General features: G+C 34.1%; 2 protein-coding genes and 1 long non-coding RNA gene across 8 annotated transcripts in view; all 3 read right to left on the bottom strand.

The window, feature by feature from the left end:
• Positions 1 to 1,814: 1,814 nt before the first annotated feature.
• On the bottom strand, positions 1,815 to 6,753 carry LOC123696428 (ubiquitin carboxyl-terminal hydrolase calypso). The gene is made up of 8 exons (XM_045642586.1): positions 6,212 to 6,753; positions 5,993 to 6,140; positions 5,594 to 5,777; positions 4,946 to 5,097; positions 4,367 to 4,555; positions 4,012 to 4,082; positions 3,713 to 3,922; positions 1,815 to 3,069 (listed from the first exon to the last, which is right to left on the bottom strand). The coding sequence occupies exons 1-8, from the start codon at positions 6,584 to 6,586 to the stop codon at positions 2,875 to 2,877; spliced, it is 1,524 nt and encodes a 507-aa protein (XP_045498542.1). The 5' UTR covers positions 6,587 to 6,753; the 3' UTR covers positions 1,815 to 2,874.
• Positions 6,754 to 7,362: 609 nt separating this feature from the next.
• LOC123696303 lies at positions 7,363 to 8,664 on the bottom strand. 2 transcript variants are annotated; one of them, XR_006752056.1, is made up of 3 exons: positions 8,623 to 8,664; positions 7,971 to 8,165; positions 7,363 to 7,523 (listed from the first exon to the last, which is right to left on the bottom strand). It is a non-coding gene; the product is annotated as an uncharacterized LOC123696303 (long non-coding RNA). The 2 variants fall into 2 exon arrangements; XR_006752055.1 differs by lacking the exon at positions 8,623 to 8,664 and adding an exon at positions 8,267 to 8,304.
• Positions 8,665 to 11,648: 2,984 nt separating this feature from the next.
• Positions 11,649 to 20,370, bottom strand: part of LOC123696278 (RNA-binding protein 12-like) — a 56,592-nt gene continuing 47,870 nt past the window's right edge. For 4 of the 5 annotated variants that reach the window (XM_045642358.1, XM_045642357.1, XM_045642356.1 and 1 more), the window contains 2 exons: positions 14,342 to 14,583; positions 11,649 to 13,959 (listed from right to left, as the gene is read on the bottom strand). In XM_045642358.1, the coding sequence (XP_045498314.1) occupies positions 13,633 to 13,959; positions 14,342 to 14,583 (569 nt within the window). In that variant the 3' untranslated portion in view covers positions 11,649 to 13,632. Of the gene's footprint in view, positions 13,960 to 14,341; positions 14,584 to 16,496; positions 16,659 to 20,370 lie in introns of those variants that run through there. The other variant, XM_045642360.1, reaches the window with a different exon arrangement.

Raw genomic sequence — 20,370 nt, forward strand, 5'->3', positions numbered from 1 at the left:
AAATCGACTGGCTCTGTGGGTTATGATGGATTAAATACTAAAGTGATAAAGTCATGTATCGCTGAAATTTTAGATGTTCTCACCTATCTTATAAACGCCTCCTTTTTGTTGGGGATTTTTCCAGAGGCTCTAAAAAAATCGATAGTAAAGCCGTTATTTTAAGAAAGGAAACAAACATGACGTAAATAACTATCGTCCTATTACCTTGGTACCCATTCTATCAAAAATATTTGAAAAGTGTATGCATAAAAGGTTGATTAATTTTTGCAATAAATTCAATATTATTGTTAAGGATCAGAATGCGTTTCAGAAAAATAAATCAACCACTTTGGCTATATACTCCCTGATGGATGAAGTTTTAGGTAGCGTAAATCAAAACAAACTAACTACAGCTCTTTTCCTTGACCTATCCAAAGCGTTCGACTTCGTGTCACACTTTAAACTATTAAAAAAATTAGAATTGTATGGTATAAGGGGGCAAACGCTACACTGGATAACATCTTACCTTCAAAATAGGCAGCAGTGTGTAGTAGTTTCTAAAGTAAATAAAGACGATGAAATAACGCATTATTTTTCAAACTATGAAATAATAAAATATGGCGTACCACAAGGCAGTGTCCTTGGCCCCATTCTTTTTGTATTATACGTAAATGACATAGTAAATGTAACAAATCACAAGTGCATTTTATTTGCTGACGACATTTCTTTAATTGTAACTTCTGACAAAAATAATATTCATGACCACATAAATGACATTAATTATAGTATTGACAACATAATAAAATGGCTTGACAGTAATGATTTAAAAATAAATCTGGACAAATCAAAATATTTACAATTTAATAAATTAAACTTTGACATTCCTAAAATTGAATCAAACAATGATATAAAGTTTCTAGGTGTAACAATAGATACTAATATAGACTGGAAATTACACATAGAAAATGTTTGTAGTCGATTAAATAAATTTGTTTTTGCATTAAGGCAAGTAAGAAGTGTTACAAACGTAAAAACCGCACTTATTTCTTATCATGCTTATGTGGAATCTGTTTTACGTTATGGACTTGTTATTTGGGGTAATAGTACTGATATAATAAGAGCATTTCTGGCTCAAAAGAGATGTATACGGGCTTTATATGGTATGAGGTCGGACCAGTCATGCAAACCGATATTTAAAAAACATTGTCTGCTGCCTTTACCATCTCTTTACATTTATGAGATGTGCGTGTTTGTGACTAAACATATGTACCTATACAAAAAAGCAAGTGATTTAAATAGCCGTAGTCGCAGAGATGCAAATAAATTAATTTTAAAAGATAATCCTCGACTAAAAAAATATAATAAAAATTGTCTTTGTATGAGTGTAATAATATATAATAAGGTACAAACTAAATTAAAAAACTTAGACTCTAAATTATTTCTAAAAAAACTTAACGAATGGCTTCAACAGAAATGTTTTTATAGTGTTAAGGAATTTTTGGACTCATGATTGTATATTTGTTTCTTGATTTTTATGATGTATGTTAGGTATAATAAATTTTGAAATTTTTATTGTATAATGAATAATGTGAATGAATGACAAATTAATTGGATACTTTGAATATAGATATTATGTAATAAAATAATTTTGCACGCTGTTAAATAACGGCTAAACATGCTGTAACATTATATTGTAAGTTATAACACCTTAAAATACCATGTTTAAATGCAAATAAAGGATTTATTATTATTATTATTAACGATGAATTAGCACAGTTGAAAATGCTTATACAAGTCAAGGAATGGTTGAGAAAATGTAGTAAAAGAAAAACATCTTTTATCTCTATAATATTTATTGATAAATAACAAACATTTTATCATACATACTGTATGTTGTATAAAAACGTATACATAAAAAAACAAGTAGGTATATTCATAAACAGTAAAAAGATAAATATTCCGTTCTACCTTTGTAGATGGCGGCACATATTTTTATCCTTTACAAATCTAGGGTAATAGTGTCCCTAGTTTACAAAAAAATACACACAAGACTATTTGATACAATGAACATTTCTACCATACACTGTGTATTACACACGCACAAATGACTTTTTTTTATACAAGTGTAAAAGTCTATAAACAAGATAAATAAAAACTATTTATATAATAATACTTATAACGTAAAATATAAAGATGATAGATTAAGGCAGAAAAAATGTAATGATGCATATTATAAGAGACTTTTCACAATTTTATAACAGCAGAGCTTAGAGTTAACTTTTATATATTATGTCGGTGTCTAGGGGGATAAAAATGGGATTATATTAAGGTAAGTGTTATTTTATTATATGGATGGGCCCCATCTATTATAAAAATATAACAAAAAAATACGTAAGCGCTATCTTTTTAAATGTAATTAATTAATATACATGTAATTAATTAATATACATGTAATTAATTAATATACATATACATTGAGAGTATAGTAGAGAATTGATGGAGCACTAGTAGGAAGTTTAGTATATTTTACGCATTCAAATTCGAAATATGTCTCCCTTTTTAGCGCGTACTATTGTGGGTGGAGCTTAGTGAGGCCGGGTACGTGTCATAAGCGTTCACCAATCAGCTACATACACGCGAGCGAGAGCGCGTTACATGCTAGAGGCATCCACCAATCAGCTACTTCGTAGCACGCGGACGTGGGCGGGGTCTCGCTCGACGCACAATAAGCAGTGAGATTCCACCAATCAGCTAAACAGTCACGCGCGAACGTGGGCGGGGTCTCGATCGACGCACAATACGTAGCGAGATTCCACCAATTAGTTACATCCTAGCGCACGGACGTGGGCAGGGTCTCGCTCGGCGCATAATGCGTAGCGAGATTCCACCAATCAGCTACTTCCTAGCGCGCGGTCGTGGGCGTGGTCTAGCGCGGGGGCGGGGTCGGGGCCGACGGCGACGCACGCGCGGCGACCGGCCCCGCTCGAGTTGTGCCGCGACCAGCTCCGCGAGCACACCCCGCTCCGCCAACATCGACAGGAATGTGCATATGAACTCGTCATAGTTGTGCGTGCGCCGGCAGTCGTCCACCTGTAATATAGGTTAAAAAAATAACATTTAATATAAAAATTAAAAATATACATATTATATAAAGTTGTTTTATTTGTGTTTGGTCAAGAGGCATGCCTCTATCAAGTGTCACATGGGATAAATAGCATTCTTTGAACTAATAATACTACGTAATTCCATAGAATTATTAATCAGAGATAGATAATATTATGTATATGATTTTCATATTTTGCTAGTTAGCACCTATAATGGAGGTCTATATAATCTATATGAAACTGAAAATAATAGAATGCTATCAAAGCCTATCAGCAATGTGATGACAAATTTATTTTTAGATTATAATTTTAATATCTAAAAAACAACAACATGATGAATATATTCACAATAGATAGACGACGACGACGCGGTTGGCGCAGTGGTAAAGTAACTGCCTACTGAGCCGACGGTCCCGGGTTCGATCCCCGGTCAGGGCAAATATTTTGTGTGATGAACTCAATTATTTGTTCTTGGGTCTGGGTGTTATTATCTATATATGTATTTATTAAATATTATATTTATCGTCGCCTAGTACCCACAACACAAGCCTTAATTGAGCTTACTGTGTGACTAGGTCGATTTGTGTAATAATGTAAAAAAAAAAAAAAAAATAGAACACATAAATTACCTTATACATATCCCGTTTATCATTCTCATCGTTCAGAGCCTGCTGACACGACTGCATCTCGCTCACAATGCTGCTCAGAAACACATTCAGTTCCGAGTGAGTGAAGAGTATCTTCCTAAATCTGTACGGTTGTTCCGGCGCTACTTCACAACACATAATTATGGGCATGTTGTTACTTTTCAATAGAGCTGTAGTTGATGTTGGGTGTAACTGAAATATTTAAATTATGAAATATTTATATTAATTTTAAATATGATTTTAAATTTTTTTCATTAAGTGGAGTATTGAGAGATACTTACATTCGTTAATATTTGATTTTCGCCATTTATTGTGAAAAATTTACAAGTAGCCGTCTGCTCTACAGGATCAGCTGAAAATTTAATATTTTATTTCAAATATTAAACATTTTTAATAACTTGTTGAATGTTGTATTCTGCCACACTTGGTTGTAATCTTCGAGAAATAACATTAAGAATTTGTCAATTTTACACATAGTGCCAAAGAGCTGTTATAACTCAAGTTAAGTTTTCAGAGAGCAAACGGAACCAATAAATATATTCAACATGTTGCAAGTTCACATGATGCATCTTCATTAAGCACAACTTATTGAAATAAATAATTTCTTACCAAACTCCTACACTCTACAATACACACCTAAACTTATACTTTTATCCTGTTGTGGTCTATCCAAAACGCCAATCTCAATAGTGATAGGTTGAATATAATCTAAGTCAAAAGATGGAGCCTCCATAGCATCTAATGCATTTATAATTGCATCTTCCGAAACTTGGTTAGACGTATCATTTGATAATTCCTCGCTGTTATCATGTGATATTGAGTCTTCTGTAAAACAAAAAAAAAAACTATATTTACTTATGTTTAATCTTTCTTGGTATATAATGCAAATATAATGCAATTATTACAAGGAATCTTTCTAGTTCAGAGATTTAACCTTGTTTTTTATAAACTTGTATGAATAATATTACACACAATTAGGCTGGTTGCAGAGCTTGACCGACCGTCAGTGCGTACCGTCGGTCCTGACGATACGCATCAACAATGTGTATGAATATGACACTAATGCGCATGACAATACGCGTGCATACGCACGCTAGTACGGTAGCTATGTACGGTTTTATGAATTTCCATACATATGACAAGCGCGACTGACATACGCACTGATGGTCGGTCAAGCTCTGCAACCAGCCTTAGATATAATAATATTAACCTTACCATTGTAATCTCTTGGCTTTGAAAGCAAATGCCGCAGATGTTTTCCTATTTTAGAAATGGCTTCTTTAATTCTCTTTTGATTCATTTCAAGTGCATTCAGTTTTTGTGTCAGGGCAATTCTTCTATCGGGAACAACTGCCATTAAATTAAATCTGTAATGTAAAAAAAATCCATAGTAATTTTTTGTGCACATACAAAAGACAAAATATTAAGTACCATAATTGATGTAATAACAAAGAATTGATGTTGACTCAAGATGATCAAAATTAAACTTATGCTGAAGACAACAATAGGTATAATGATTTTTATCATTACAACTAAATTCTGCATGTAAAAATTATGTTAATAAGTAATACATGTTATTTAGTTAGCTAAAATTAAATCTTAAAACAATGTAAAAAAAGTGCACCTGTATTACATCCTATTTTAATGGCTAGCATTTAAAAAGTTTTTAGTCTTTACTAGCTTACCGCCCGCGGCTTCGCCCGCTTTGTGTAAAATCTAATAAATTATATACTAAAACCTTTCTCTTGAATTTCCCTATCTATTAAAAAAAACCGCATCAAAATCTCTTGCGTAGTTTGAAAGATTTAAGCATACAACGGGACATAAGGAAAAATCAAGCGACTTTGTACAATGTAGTGATACCTTATATCATGGACTTGTTCACCAGCATCTCGGCCCAGCCGTTCAACCATGACCCGTCTAAACTTTTCCGTCCAATCTTCATTAGCTTCCCAAGGTCCGTGATCCATTGGATATGGCTTCAGCCCATCCAATTCAAATAAATGACCATTTATTGGCACAAAACTTACAAAATGGTATGCTTCTCCTACAATTAGATAAAGTTAATTTACAGCTGGTTTCATTTTATAATAGACACACAACTACCAATTAATGTAGATGTGGTGACAATTTATTAACACCATAATAACATTACATTATTATTAGATTATTGCAATTCTTATTTAAGTTATTATGGAATTTATGACTTTAAATATTCAACTAAGCCACAGATAATATAATAGTTATGTTATAATAAGCAACCTGTAAATCGTCCTGTTGGAACACCAGCATTTTTATCGGTCTTCTTACGAGCTTGTGGAATAGCATGTGAATTATGAGCACAGGCAAGCTCTGGTGTATTTCCAATCGCCCAACCTTTGTTTTCTGGATTCATACCCAATGTGTGGTGCTAAAATTTTTTCTTATTAGATACAATCGAATAGTGATCGCTAATTACATGTAAATTAAGACAAAACATACTTTCAATCTACTTAATGTCTCTCCCAAATGAAGGTTAGGACAGTTCAATAATATTGATAGTAAAGCATGTGATGCACAGCTATTGGGAACCATTTGTTGAGCAAAAAATATATTGTTAATAGTTTCTTCATCTCGAACAAAACTTTCGATTTGCTCTACAAATTTCCGTCGCGAACGTCTTTCTTCTATCCATCGAAACAGAAATATAAACCCATAAACGGGACTTTCCATGGGTTTGTGTAAATCATAGATTTCTTCAACTTGAACTCCCTTCACACCAAAATCTTCCAGCAGTAATGTAAATAACCCCGGATCACTCTCTAATTCCAACCAACCTTCGGTTAAGCTGTTCAACTCTACCGGCATATTTCTCATGTATTTTAAGTGAAATACACACTTTTAATATCAGATAATACCTACTCTTTGGTATTTTATGTACAATAGTAAATGCAATATAAGCAGAGTGAGATATTAGTTAATTAGCTTAAGTAATTTGTTGTTGGAATCAATTAAGATTTATCACCGTGTTTACTGTTGACCCATTTGACATCTGACAATTGAGAATTGACATTTTACATAGACCACACATAGACGATAACACAATGAATAAGGAATCACATGGAAGTGACATACCTACAAAAAAAGTGTGGCCGGCGCCATATTGCTTGTAACAAAACATGGCGGTGTTTAGTGCCGAGAATATATCGATAAACATTATTATGTTTATCGATATAAAAATAATATTAATATATTTTTTTTGAAGTTATACTTCTTTTGGCGCGTAACTTGTAACGCGTGTACATAAACACACACTCTTTTTTATTTATTTTAACTTTATTGTACAAAACATAGAAGTAAAATTACAAATGGAAAAAATGACAATGCCAATTAATAAAATTAAGTATGACGATGGCTGCTCGTGACGGTAACACCTATACAGGGTTACTTGTAAAACACCAGCAACCTCACCGGACAAGATAGCTAAACCTGTATAATTTGATAAATCCAGTTCAATTTTGACTTCGATATAAGGATTACGGTAGACTTACAATTTGGTAATTTCAGTTTTGAGGAATGTAATATAATGAAACAACATAATATATACTAATATAGGTATATAATAGTATTTTATTACGATGAACAACACAATATACAGTAATTGTATTTATTTATTTATAAATAATAGACAAAAAAAAACAATAATATATAATAATAGAGAAAATTATAGAGCTAAACTATTTTGTGTAGCCTGGAATGCACTCAGATACACTCTGTTCATTTTTGAGTTCGGGATTTGAGGCTCAACTGGTACCTGGAAATGAAATGTCACAGTTTACATTAACTAGCATTGTTCACTTTACATTTAAACTAAAATGCAATACATTTTAATTAAAAGGGCAATGCTGATGGTTTGAAATTAATATCAACATTAGGGCTTACAATAGCGGAACTTGAATTTATATTTTTGGTTTTATGGCATTGAAATGCTTTATAAATATAAATTTATAAAGAATAGAAAAATAACTTAAAACACCCCATGTATTTAAAGTAAATTGCACTTTCCCTCAGTCAATAACATTTCAACAACCAAATATCACCCAAGTTTGTACTCAAAAAATCATATAAAACCATCTCAGTTTGTTCACAGGCCTCCTTCAAAATAGGAGAAACGTTAGATTATAAATGACAGCCCTAAATCTAAATAAAAAGACCAAAAGTAAATTGGAAGACATCACGTGTCTACAGATAAAAACCTCACCCTGTGTGAATGCAGCGGCAGACATACTGGTATAGCATCATCGTGCAGACTAATCACATCCATTGTTCTATTGAAAGCACTTTCGGGGAAATGTAGGGAACATACTATGATATTATATCCTTTACATTTGGCTTGATATTTTCATTTTCAATTGCTTCTAACCATTCTCCTTTTCTATTTTCACTTCTTGGTAACCTTCAAAAAATGAATTTTTAGGTTATTATAATTTTAGTCCTGACCTGACTTATTTATAAATACATTTTTAAAGTACCTACTATAAAAGCGATTAATCTTACTTAAGTTAAAATTCATATTAGGTAAATTTAAGTGTTTTATTTTTCCTTCTGCTGCTCTTGGCAAAATTAATTTGTTATTTTGGAAGTGTATTCACCAAAGCAACTATTCTTAAGATTAATGACACAGCCTTGGGAGACGCACGTCTTCATCGAACATTTTGCTGATGTCGATATTATAAGTCATCACTAGCACCCAAATTCATTATTTTACTAGAACGAAAATATACAAAATAAAGCTATATTTGGTAACAATTTTACACTGAACATAGTCTGTGAATACTCCTCAATTCAATATACATGAAAATAAGTAAATCAGCAAAGTAATAACTAATATTTCAGTCAAAACGTATACATACCGGTGCAAAGACAAACTTTTCTAGTTTTCATTCTTTCCGGAGCCACATCCCACAATACTGCGCTTTGGTATTATGCCACTATTTGTCCTTGACCACTCTATATGTTTTAGACACAAATGTTTGTCACAATCACAAAAATATTCAATATTTTTCAATGTTTACTACGGAGCAATGACAGAGCATGTACATCATAATAACGAGAACATAAAATGGCGCCCGGCCACAGTAGGTATTTGAGCTAACTTCAAATGTCAAACGGTATAGAATTAGCACTGACTGACGTATAGTCATATATTTTCACTTAGCAGAATATTCATTAGTTAGAAAGAGACAGTATTCGTTTTATTATTTCGGTATCGAAATGCATGATATTTGTATAATCAGTTGTTTGTATAGAACATTATGCCCTGTCCATAGGATTCCTTAGTCATTGCGATAACACGGGACGATCACAGAACAGTAAGAACATAATAGAAGTGCTATAATGTCATCATTAATATGAAAACCAGTGTCGCCAAACCCACACATTTAAACCGATAGTTATACAGTACACTACAAGTAAACTATGCCTTTGATTGGACAGCTTAATTTGAGTAAAAACTGACTTAGGTTATAAATTCAGCATTTCAATATGTACCCTAACGAACCAAGTTACGGTTTATTTTAGTATAACATCCCTAGGTATATTAGCTGTTTTGTTTCTCTTTGCTCAGAAATTCCAAATTCGAAAACATTCAGCTATTCCACAACAGATGGCGTTGGTTTTCAATACATATAACTTTGAACCTCTATACATAAAGATAAGGTTGAAATTTGTGTCACTCTAAATTAATGACATTAACTTGACATTAACCTGATGCTATGCTCTAAGGGATGTCAGCCTTGTTATCGATAATTCACAAATAAATATATTTTTGTGCATTTTTTTTTCTTTCTATTAAGTATATGAGTATAGGATAATGTGTCACATTTTGGAGTATGTTTATTACTACTAAGTACGTCTTTACATATTATTATATTTAAATAAAAAACGGAATAGAATAGTATAAATCTATATTTACAAAACAAACAGAAAATATGCATTAATTTAAATCTTGGAACTGCCGTAGGTTTGATGTATCGGTGGCCTTTGTTAGACTGCTTATTGCTGTTCGGCATCCAGTTAACTCGTCACGTTGCATTTATTATCCATTTCTCTTTTAAATTAGGCTCTTTCGAAAATCTATAAATAAATAGGACAAATGAAAGCTAAGGAAAAATAGAATAAAATTTAATATTTAAAATGTTTGTCTTTTCTAAAGTATCGATACTGTCGATATGCGCCACATGCATCACTAATCCGACATTCGTTTGTTTATTTCAATAATATTCCAGAAAGTCTTGTTTGCTGTTCAATCTATATTAGTACTTATTTCTTATGGATTAAGGTTCATTTTGACTTAATATTTTTATAAATTTTTGACAAATTACGACAAGCGAAGTTGTAACATAAAATATATTTAAAATAAATTAAAATAAGACTTACCGATGGTATGAAATGCCTCGATTGCTGATATTATTTCGTCTGCTATCATTTTTCCACTCTAATACCGAACAACACGCTCTAAATAATGAATAAATATGGAAATAAGGTTTGACAGTTGACAACCGACTCGAATATTTTTCTGCGCACAACTGAGAGCGAGTTAGGTGATCTTACCTTACTAGTGACACGTGGGCCACGCCCACATCGCACTTCTATTATGTTCTTACTGTTCTGTGGGGACGATAATGAGCACAGATGATATATTTATTTTCGCAAAGGCGATACCTAGTTTAAACTTAGTTTAAATGGAGAACTCACAGGGAGAACTGTTAAAATTATTATCTTATGAGATTATGTGGCTTAGATCGAAAAATATCTTTAAATATGGTCGGTTTAGTTGTAAAAAAGGTCAGCAATAACGTTGAAAAATATTTTAAGAAATTATAAACTCCAGCATGTATAAGCAGCAGCAAATATGAAATAGTTATTTTTAAAAAATTCCTCTCTTTTTTTAACTTTATCCAAAACCTTGACTATGGCTGTACGCTGGCCTTACAAAATGGAACAAATAAGTCCGAAATATTTGTAACTACCTTTATGAGCGCGGCTTCGCTTGCGTAGTCAATGAAAATACCGCATAGTTGATAGTTCCCGTTCCCGTGGGATATTCGGGATAAAAACTATTCCATGTCAGTTTTCAGGTCTCAAGCTATCTTTATACCAATTTTCATCTAAATCAGTTCAGTGGTTGAGTTGTGAAGAAGAGACAGACAGACAGACATACAGTACTCCAAAAGTGATAATGCGCATAGAAATCATCGTCACAGTTCGGTAACTGACATATTCTCGGAGCGTCTGAAGACGATATGTATATAGAGTGGTAAAATACATTTTCTTCATGCATAATTTAGTAAAATTTGTTTAGTAAAATAAATACATTTTGGAAATACGACAATAAGCGAAGATTTACATGCGCATTATTAATTTTGGAGTACTGTAGTTGCTTTGACATAGGTATTTTATAATATTATAGCTGTTAGGATGGCAGTGGAATTGCAAATGGCAAATGAAGTTTGATACTTTATTCCAAAATTTATCATTTTGTCTATATTATAATGCTTTAACAGCGACTTAATGAAACAGTCTCTGTCCATATTAATAATGACAGATATTTTTGCTCCATCTCTCACAATGGAGTGAAATTTAGAAGAGTAACTTAAAGTTATAATTAATAATATAGGTATTACTAATTTACTAGAGACAGAGTGCGTATGATGAGGGGCGGAAAGATAACCATATTAGATAGTTTCAGCAGTTATTACTTATCATTACAATCTCTTGCAAAACGGGAGCGGGGAGGGGAAATGTTATAAAATCGGATTATTGAATCGGAAATCGGAATGGTGTTTAATATAACTTCCCCAATAAGTAGACCTTAATAATTATTGTAGGTAGGTATATATTGAAATCCAGAGGTTTCATTTAAAATAAAAAACAGATGTTTACAATTGGAACAACATTTATTTTGTATGTACACTCAAATTTCGTAGCATTGTAAAATGTACAAATAATAAATGCACAACTTCAGCATTAAAAATCTTTAAGGATTACCTGGCACACTTAAAAAGAAAATTTTATAAAGTCGTAAAAGTACATCGTATTGGTCCCATTCTTAATTGTTTTATAACGAATGACTTAATTACGATACCGGGGTCTTATCGCGTCTTTATTATTAAGTAGATGAATCAATATTAAGTCTTGAAAGAGTTCAATATTTGGTTCGATAACTCACGTGGAGTTTAAGCGATTTATAATTAATAATTAAGTAGTTTTTGATTTTATTTTTTTTCAATTAGGATTTAATACAAATAAAGATAGGCACTGAACTTTAAATCAACTGCTACATGTGTGAACATCCAAAATTGCAGTTTTGATATGTCGATTTTGATATGTAAAGGATAAACGATAAGAAATCTAATATCAGTATAAGATAAAACTACTGTTGGTAAAAAAAAGAAATTTCGAAAATTAAAATAATGTATATTGCAATCGTTTGCAATTTAATAACCTATTGTTATTTCATCAAGTCTTAGGTACTTGTAAAACGATTACAATTCGATTGTCAACATTATTAAACAAATAAAATTTAGTTTCAAGTTGTGCAATGAAAACCTGTACAAATACAAATCATTATTCTTCACCGTGAATACATTAAGTCGTTTATTATAGTCGTTACTTGAAGACTAGAATGGAAATTAAATGGAGCGATAAATTATTAAATATAACACTAGTTCTAAGTTTACGATAAGCGCGACTAAGGGTCGACGCATATACTAATATGTTGGAATCTTCTTTAAGTATTGGTATCACTTTGCAGTTAAATCTCATATAGATACATCCACTCTAATCAATAGTTTTAATTAGATTATATTTTATCACAAGTCACTAGCTACGTCGTGTTAATTACATTATAAGTGCCTCTAGGGCTACTGTTACCGTTGCCTAATTTATTATAGTCTTTGTTTATCGTACGTGGAATATCTTGTACAACGTTAGGTCAAATATAGCGAACATTTACAGTGAGTTAGTCATTGAAAAAATATAATTATCCACATACCGTCCTGAACAATGAACACACAATATGTTTTATAAATTGAGCAAATAATTTTTATGAACTTAAGAGGAAGTATAGTGCCGTAATTGTAGGTATGTTTCATATGTATTTGTTTATACGCTAAAAAGTTAATGGCACAAACCTACTCTATTCGAGAAACGGGCGTAGTCGGGTTTTAGTTGCGGGCGGGTTCATGAAAGTGAAGTGACTAAAAGTACATAAAATGAGTGGCTTATTATATGAAATATATTAAGGATATGTATAAAAGATATATACAGAAAAAGCTTTGAAATGTGGAAGTAGTTTATTGAGTAGTGTAACAAGTAACAACTCCCTTAACTGCCCCCCGGCTACGCCCATGATTCAGGTGTATATTATATTATGATCTATGCTCGTTCTACATAACCAGTGGGCAAGAATTTCTCTACGTTACATACAGCCCGTACAGGTACATCCTCAAAAACTCTAACAAATGGAAATCGTAACATCCAACATTTTTTTGTAGTTTTAACTTTTAACAGAAATAAATACAAAATTTTCTTACGAGGTAATAGGTACACGCTCTTATAAATATATACAGCAGGTAGGTAAATTAAGTAACTAGTTTAATCATTAATAACAATTTTAATATCACATAAGTACGCGTCGGTCTCGAGCTCAACATTCTAATATTATTCGATTAAACAATTAAAACGATACCACGCGTGGATATTTATGGACGTATAATAAAATAATACCGCAACGTTTCAACTATATCTATACGTACGCGTCGCGACGTAAATGCTCAACTGCGCTCGCTCCACAATATGTACAAGTCACACGAGGCAGCAGTCGACCTAAGGCCTGGGAGCGCCTGCGGGTCGCGCGCGTTTCACCTGATGGCGCGCGGCGCGCGGTACGGCGGCGGCGGCGTCTTGGGCACGGGCGCGGGCAGCGCGGGCAGCGCGGGCAGCGCGGGCAGCGCGGGCAGCGCGGGCAGCGCGGGCAGCGCGGGCAGCGCGGGGCCGGCCTCCAGCTGCCCGGGGATGGGGGGCGCGGCCGCGTGCGCGCCGCTGGTGGCCGCCAGCAGCCGCGCCGGGTTCAGCTTGATGGCGTCGTCGTACGTCGGCGGTGCGCCGGCCACCGTGTCGTAGTCCGGCGGCTTCTGCTGCATCGTCTCTTCATCCGGCATCGAAATCACATGGATTGGGTCGTCAATCTGTAATGTGCACGATGCAAAATCAATAGCTATTCTAATAAAATTCTGAAATAGTTGTAAGTTTTAACGGTAGGTACTAGGTACACTACAACTTAGTGCAACATTAAGTGATAATAGTGTCTCAACATGACATAAAAAATAGTTTCATGTTTTCGAGTTGGGACAACTCTATATGCGAAATCTGAACGGGCGAGCCGAGTGTACCGTTCATCAATTTAAATTATATTGAGGTTTTGAGACAAAACCAAATTTAACATTGTTATCACATCTACACTAACTCGCTCTAAAACCATGCTAATTATTTAAAATGCCACAATTTGCTATACAATGACCGCAATTTGCGCCCCAAAATATGGTTTAGATTAGTATTTATTATACTCACTTGATGGGTATCAGGCGTAGCGCGGTCATTCTGTGGTTGCCGGGCCGGAGACTGCAGCCAGCAGCACATGGCAGCGCATATGAGCAGCGCGCCTGCGACGATGCAGGCCACGCCCACATAGCGCACCGGCTCCGCGTAATCTTCGGCCAAGCCCAACCAATTGATCAGGGCACCCGCGCACAGCAAAACCATGCCATATCGGTATGGACGTTGTGACTGTCTACCTTCGTCTAAGGACATGCCTGGAAAGATACAAAACAATTATATTATTTTTTGTTATTTTATTCAAATTTGTTTTGTATACAATTTATGATTACTACCTACAATTATAATTTTATGTGCATATTTTAATTCATGTTTTTTTTTGTAATAGCGTTAATGGATGTTTTTGTTAGAGGCTCACTATTTAAGTAGGCATTTTATACACAAAATAATGATGAGGTTTACTGACATATTATGACTAGCACTTTTCCTTTCGTACTTATACAATTTTAGGCAGCAATTTAGTGAAACGATCAAAGCTATAGAAAATGACTGTCATTGCTCACTGGTACATAAGTAATTGTTATAACGGGACAGTTTGCAGTTACCGGTGGTTTAAAAATGAAGCCAGAGAAAGTTTTTTTGTTAAATTAGACACAATTACCGTGAGTTTTGGGTCATCAAAATATTTCCTAAAAGGAGTAATCGAGGCCGCTTGAAATCTCATAAAATGCGTTAAGGAAGAATGTTTGAAGCCTTTGAATAACTTTGAATTGTTGGTCATCATGGAGGTCAGACTCCAAGACAATGGATTCTCAGGAGATGTAGGTCAAGTTCGAAGCGTGTCGACTTGAGCGTCACGCACAACCGCAAATTGAGAGTAAAAGAAAATATAGGTATCATTTTGAGAGGACTTGTGTTAAATTTTAATATTTTTGTCGTAGGTACCTCCTTGAGTTATTTTAGTGACAATAAGCTTCATTATTTGTCGTTACGTAACGCTGTTTATGCCAGATATACCTACGTACTGCGTATTGGGAGCGTAACTTGTATGGCTTCGCAAATTTGCATCTTATAACCATGAACTGATTATGTAAATTAGCGCCGATAAATGAAACGACACAAACAACGATACGATGCATAAGTGAACAAAAACTTTATGAACAATGGCAAAGGTAAAAAATACAATCACATTTGCGCATGGTAATTTTCTACAAAGGATTCTAATTGAAACGGCATTGATATTATGTATGTAGATATCTACGGCTACGTGACAAACAGCGTGCAAATCTTGTAATGGGATCCGAAATGTCTACGCACCTTTTAAGGGTTGGTTAGTTGTTATACGTCATTAACATGACCTAATTCTTTCGGCCATGCTCAATTTACACTTTATAAAAAAGGTTAAAGATTGCTCGCAGCTCCTTGTTTTTATAGAGTTCAGGTATAACGCTATTGAAAAAAAAACGAAGTTAATAAGTGATTTTTCCAACATTCATTATTATGTCTCCTATAGTTTTGCACAAAGGGTGCTTCATGGTGCCGAAATATTTTAATCACAAAAATTAGGGAATCCCCTGTCAGCTTTGTACTTACAGACTTCAGTTCGTCTCCCATACCGATAATCTAAAGTCATAGGTAACATTGCAACGGCCCATGACATTTTTGTTCTAGAAATCACTTTTATCAATTGTGCGTGAGTTAATTATATTGATCACTATAATGTAAGGTTATATTTTTATTTCACTGTTATGTTCACATAACTGACGAAATGTAACAATAGGAAGTACAATTATACTAAATATTGAGAAATATTTATCTTATCAGTAAGATTGAAGTCTAGAAGCTGTATATCATTTACACGATAAAAAAGAAAACAAATGAAATCCGCATAAATAATTATTGTAGGTAATAAACAATTTTTCTGTTTTCTTTTTCACGATTTTTTTCGACTTCAAAAATTATTACCTATTTTACACAACTGCATTTATTAAAAAAAAAAAAAAAAATTATAGGGAAAAACTTTTTTAGGACTATTTTCATAATACAATGTGATATTAAAATATTGTTAGGTGTGCTAAACATCTAACAATAAGGAAAATCTAACGACATGGATTTCAATTCAACCCTTAAAAAAAATATAAGAAAAATGGAAATTTTTACAAATCAATACCTGTATGGCGATCATGTTGATGCATCGATTTGATAAGGCACAAGTTTCGCGAACAAAGCAACTTCTATTTACAAATAAACAAATTTTATTATATCACGCGTTACTCAACCGTTATAATGGGCTACAAACTTGAGTCATGGTGGTCGACTAAATTAGTTTGTGCTTCGTAACTTTGCAAGTGACACTTGTACGCCGTCCCCTCGCCCACGCACCGTAAGTACTCATATGTACTTGAAGGGTTTCTTTGTCCGTCAATAACTGGTGCTGCTAACGCGATAATATTCGGTAACTGGATTAACCTACACCATCTAAGTAACGTCGATAGGTATATATAGCTCGTAGAAAATCTTGTTTGCCATACAATAGATGCCTAAAGGTTAGCCGACAAAAGGGTTCCAATCCGCAAGTGCGACGAACGTGCCATTTTCGCAGCTCCGATATAACTGGTTTGTTGTTTTTTGTTAGAGATCAAATTATAATTTGATTGAAAGGAAAATTTATCTATCCATACGCCTCCGTAGCTCATATAACTGATGTGTTGCTAGTTTCAATTACCAAAATAATGCAATATGTGGAATAAAATGAGAATCTATTCATCGCAGTTGAAGGGAAGAAGTATAAGAATTTAATTTAAGCAGTCTATAAACCTACAGAGACAAATATTATGTTGTGAATAATAAGATAACCTCCAACTTCCTCACCCATGGTACAAATCACGCTAAAAATCTAAAAATAATTTCATGAAACGGAAAAGAACATGTTTTCATTAGTTTTATACAAGGAAGTCGTATAGGATTGTAAAAAAATCAAATTGATAAACTTGGCCTTCGAATAATAGCATTTAATTCTTAAATTACACAAATCATCATAGTATGGTATTTCATTGGAGTATAGAAATATGGCCTACAAGGTAAAAAGTATAATTTTTGTTATAGTAGCAGTATCATTGGTATTAAATTTCCGTTAGAATACTCGTATCTAGGTCATTCCCACGTGTTCTACAATCAACAATGCACTATAGCACACTTTGCAACAATAATAATGAAGTTTATCCTGTTAATGCTTACGTCCTATGTAGCAATTAAGATTGCTTTTATTGCATATGTAGGTATTATATGCGTAAATTGGGGGATAATAATCGACGTCAAACTTAAACATATAAAAGCAATTTGCAAAATTTTTCTCATTACTAGCATTAGCTACTATTAAGTATTCTGTGTCATTACTAAAGCTAAAAGACGGAGACCCAAGACATCAGTATGTGTAACAACTTTATAATGCAAGAAAGCAGACAATCCCTAATATTAATCCTATTGTTATTATAGAATTGGGAGAAATAATATGTATTTAATCAATCTAAGTGAGGCTAGGGCAAGCGACAATTACGTACGTATTGAAATACATATATGTATAATCATCATATAGGTCGATCTAACATTATAATAACTAGATAGACTTCCCACAACTATCTATTATTGTCAAATCAATATTTGATACTGACTATAGATAGCCCCTAACCGCACGTGTATTTGTGTTGTTTGTCAATTTCATACCTGTGTCTATGTTGGGTACCTACATTGTATCACCACGTATCACATGTGAAAGTAACACTTATTAGGTATAAACGATTTAAATAGATGTTGCTATCATATGCTGGGTTCGTGATAATAGCATTTTTATATATAAAAAAAATATCTTTTATATTAAATAGTATCTTCGCAGGTTTATATACCTATTTTATAGAATAAATAATAAATTCAATAAAATGTTCTTTGTAATCTAATTGACAAAAGGTAGGCATGCGCATTGTGCAATGTACCTACATAATATTATGTACTATGTTTATAAACGTTTATTTACTTTCTAGCCTTTTATTTCCATGCATGATCAGGTGTTCAATGACCAGATGAATTACCATAGAACACGTTTTGTTTATTGTCTGTTTCCGTAACTTTCAATGGAGTAAAAGTTCGATGACGCTGGTGCGTGACAAATAATGAGGATGCGGGTTTCCTGTAGATATAGTCCTTTAAATTAGAGATATTATATCGAAAGTGAGGACTATAAATTAAAGTATGGTGTTAGTAGGTAAAGTTGAAGTATTATACATGCGGTTGGAACAAAAACCTCTGAGGCAATATGTATGACAGCACAACGACCTACTTGAACTTGGTGTTTTAATTTGTCTAAGATACGCGGGCTAGGTACGAACAATGGATCTGCAGCAAATTAGTTCTGGTGGTCTGGTGTGAACTCAGAACACCGTAAATTCGCGGGGGAACTGAACTGGTACTACCATGCCGTTGTTCCCGTGCTCACCTCCATGACCGTTTGTATGGGTTGTTACAGTTTTCTAGACAATGTATTTCGAAATACGATTTCAATACCTACTGTTAAATGTAGAAACAAAGGCTTGAATAATGATAAAGAGAAGGCCACCGGAGCCTAAAAACTGGCCTACTTTTTTTTAGATGATTAAGTTTATTGTTGCTTAAACGATTGAAGTGTCAATCGATAAATTTGTAGATTATAGCACTTCAATTTCTAAATTGAAATAATTTGAATTTCTGACCAATAACATAGGAAACATAATCTAAAAATGACATCATTATGTATTATAAACTTGATTTTTGTAACTCGTCAGGACTAAAAGTTTTTTATTAATCTCCAGACAGTGAAACTTTCAAATCAGTCTAAATTTTACTCCTCTATGGTAAAAAAGCATTTACTATTTATAAACATTTATAAACTATATTTAATAGTAAAAGCATTAGAGTTGATAATTATTTATTTTTAATTTTGTAGATAGGACATCACATGATATCACCAAAACTTTTTACCGCTGCACTGGAAGATGCCTTTAAACTCCTAGAATGGAAAGGACTTGGCATCAATATCAATGGCGAGTACATCTCTCATCTTCGATTTGCCGACGACATCGTAGTCATGGCAGAATCCCTGGAAGACCTTAATGCAATGCTCGATGACCTCTACAGAGTTTCACAACAAGTGGGCCTTAGCATGAACATGGACAAGACGAAAATCATGTCAAATGTCCATGTTGTGCCCACTCCGGTCTCTGTTGGAAACTCTATTCTCGAAGTTGTTGACGAATATGTCTACCTCGGACAAACCGTCCAATTAGGCAGGTCCAACTTCGAGAAAGAGGTCACTCGTCGAATCCGACTCGGATGGGCAGCGTTCGGGAAGTTACATAACATCTTTTCATCCAAAATCCCTCAGTGCCTGAAGACAAAAGTCTTCGAGCAATGTGTGTTGCCGGTGATGACATACGGTACAGAAACGTGGTCTCTAACCCTGGGCCTTGTGCACAAACTCAGCGTTGCTCAACGTGCTATGGAAAGGGCTATGCTCGGAGTTTCCCTACGAGATCGAATCAGAAATGAGGAGATCCGTAGGAGAACCGGTGTCACCGACATAGCTCGCCGGATTAGCACGCTGAAGTGGCAATGGGCTGGGCACATAGCCCGCAGAACCGATGGCCGTTGGGGCAGAAAGGTTCTCGAATGGAGGCCACGTACTGGACGACGAAGCGTGGGACGACCACCCACAAGATGGACAGACGACCTCGTCCGAGTGGCAGGGAGCCGCTGGATGCAGGCCGCCGGTGACCGGGCGTGGTGGAAAACCCTGAGGGAGGCCTTTGTCCAGCAGTGGACGTCCCACGGCTGACACGACGAGATAGGACATGAAATAGAATATAAGATATTACGAAATTAAAATATAGTATGTACATTAAAAGGATGTTATATATTTTGATACAGTATTTAATATAATATTTCATGTTGTGTACGATTTTTTAATAAAATAACATTTCAACACGGTAGTGACCTTTCGATAAGGTACCTACTTG

The sequence above is a fragment of the Colias croceus genome, chromosome 12 (assembly GCF_905220415.1).
Source record: "Colias croceus chromosome 12, ilColCroc2.1".
Classification (NCBI taxonomy): Eukaryota; Metazoa; Arthropoda; class Insecta; order Lepidoptera; family Pieridae; genus Colias; species Colias croceus.

Bases quoted from the DNA above. Each gene is read 5' to 3' on its own strand.
- LOC123696428 (XM_045642586.1), bottom strand. From the start codon at position 6,586: ATGAGAAATATGCCGGTAGAGTTGAACAGCTTAACCGAAGGTTGGTTG. The intron at 6,141-6,211 runs GTATGTTTTGTC...AAAAAATTTTAG, and splicing joins AGACATTAAGTAGATTGAAA to CACCACACATTGGGTATGAA. The intron at 5,098-5,593 runs GTATCACTACAT...TTTACATTACAG, and splicing joins GAACAAGTCCATGATATAAG to ATTTAATTTAATGGCAGTTG.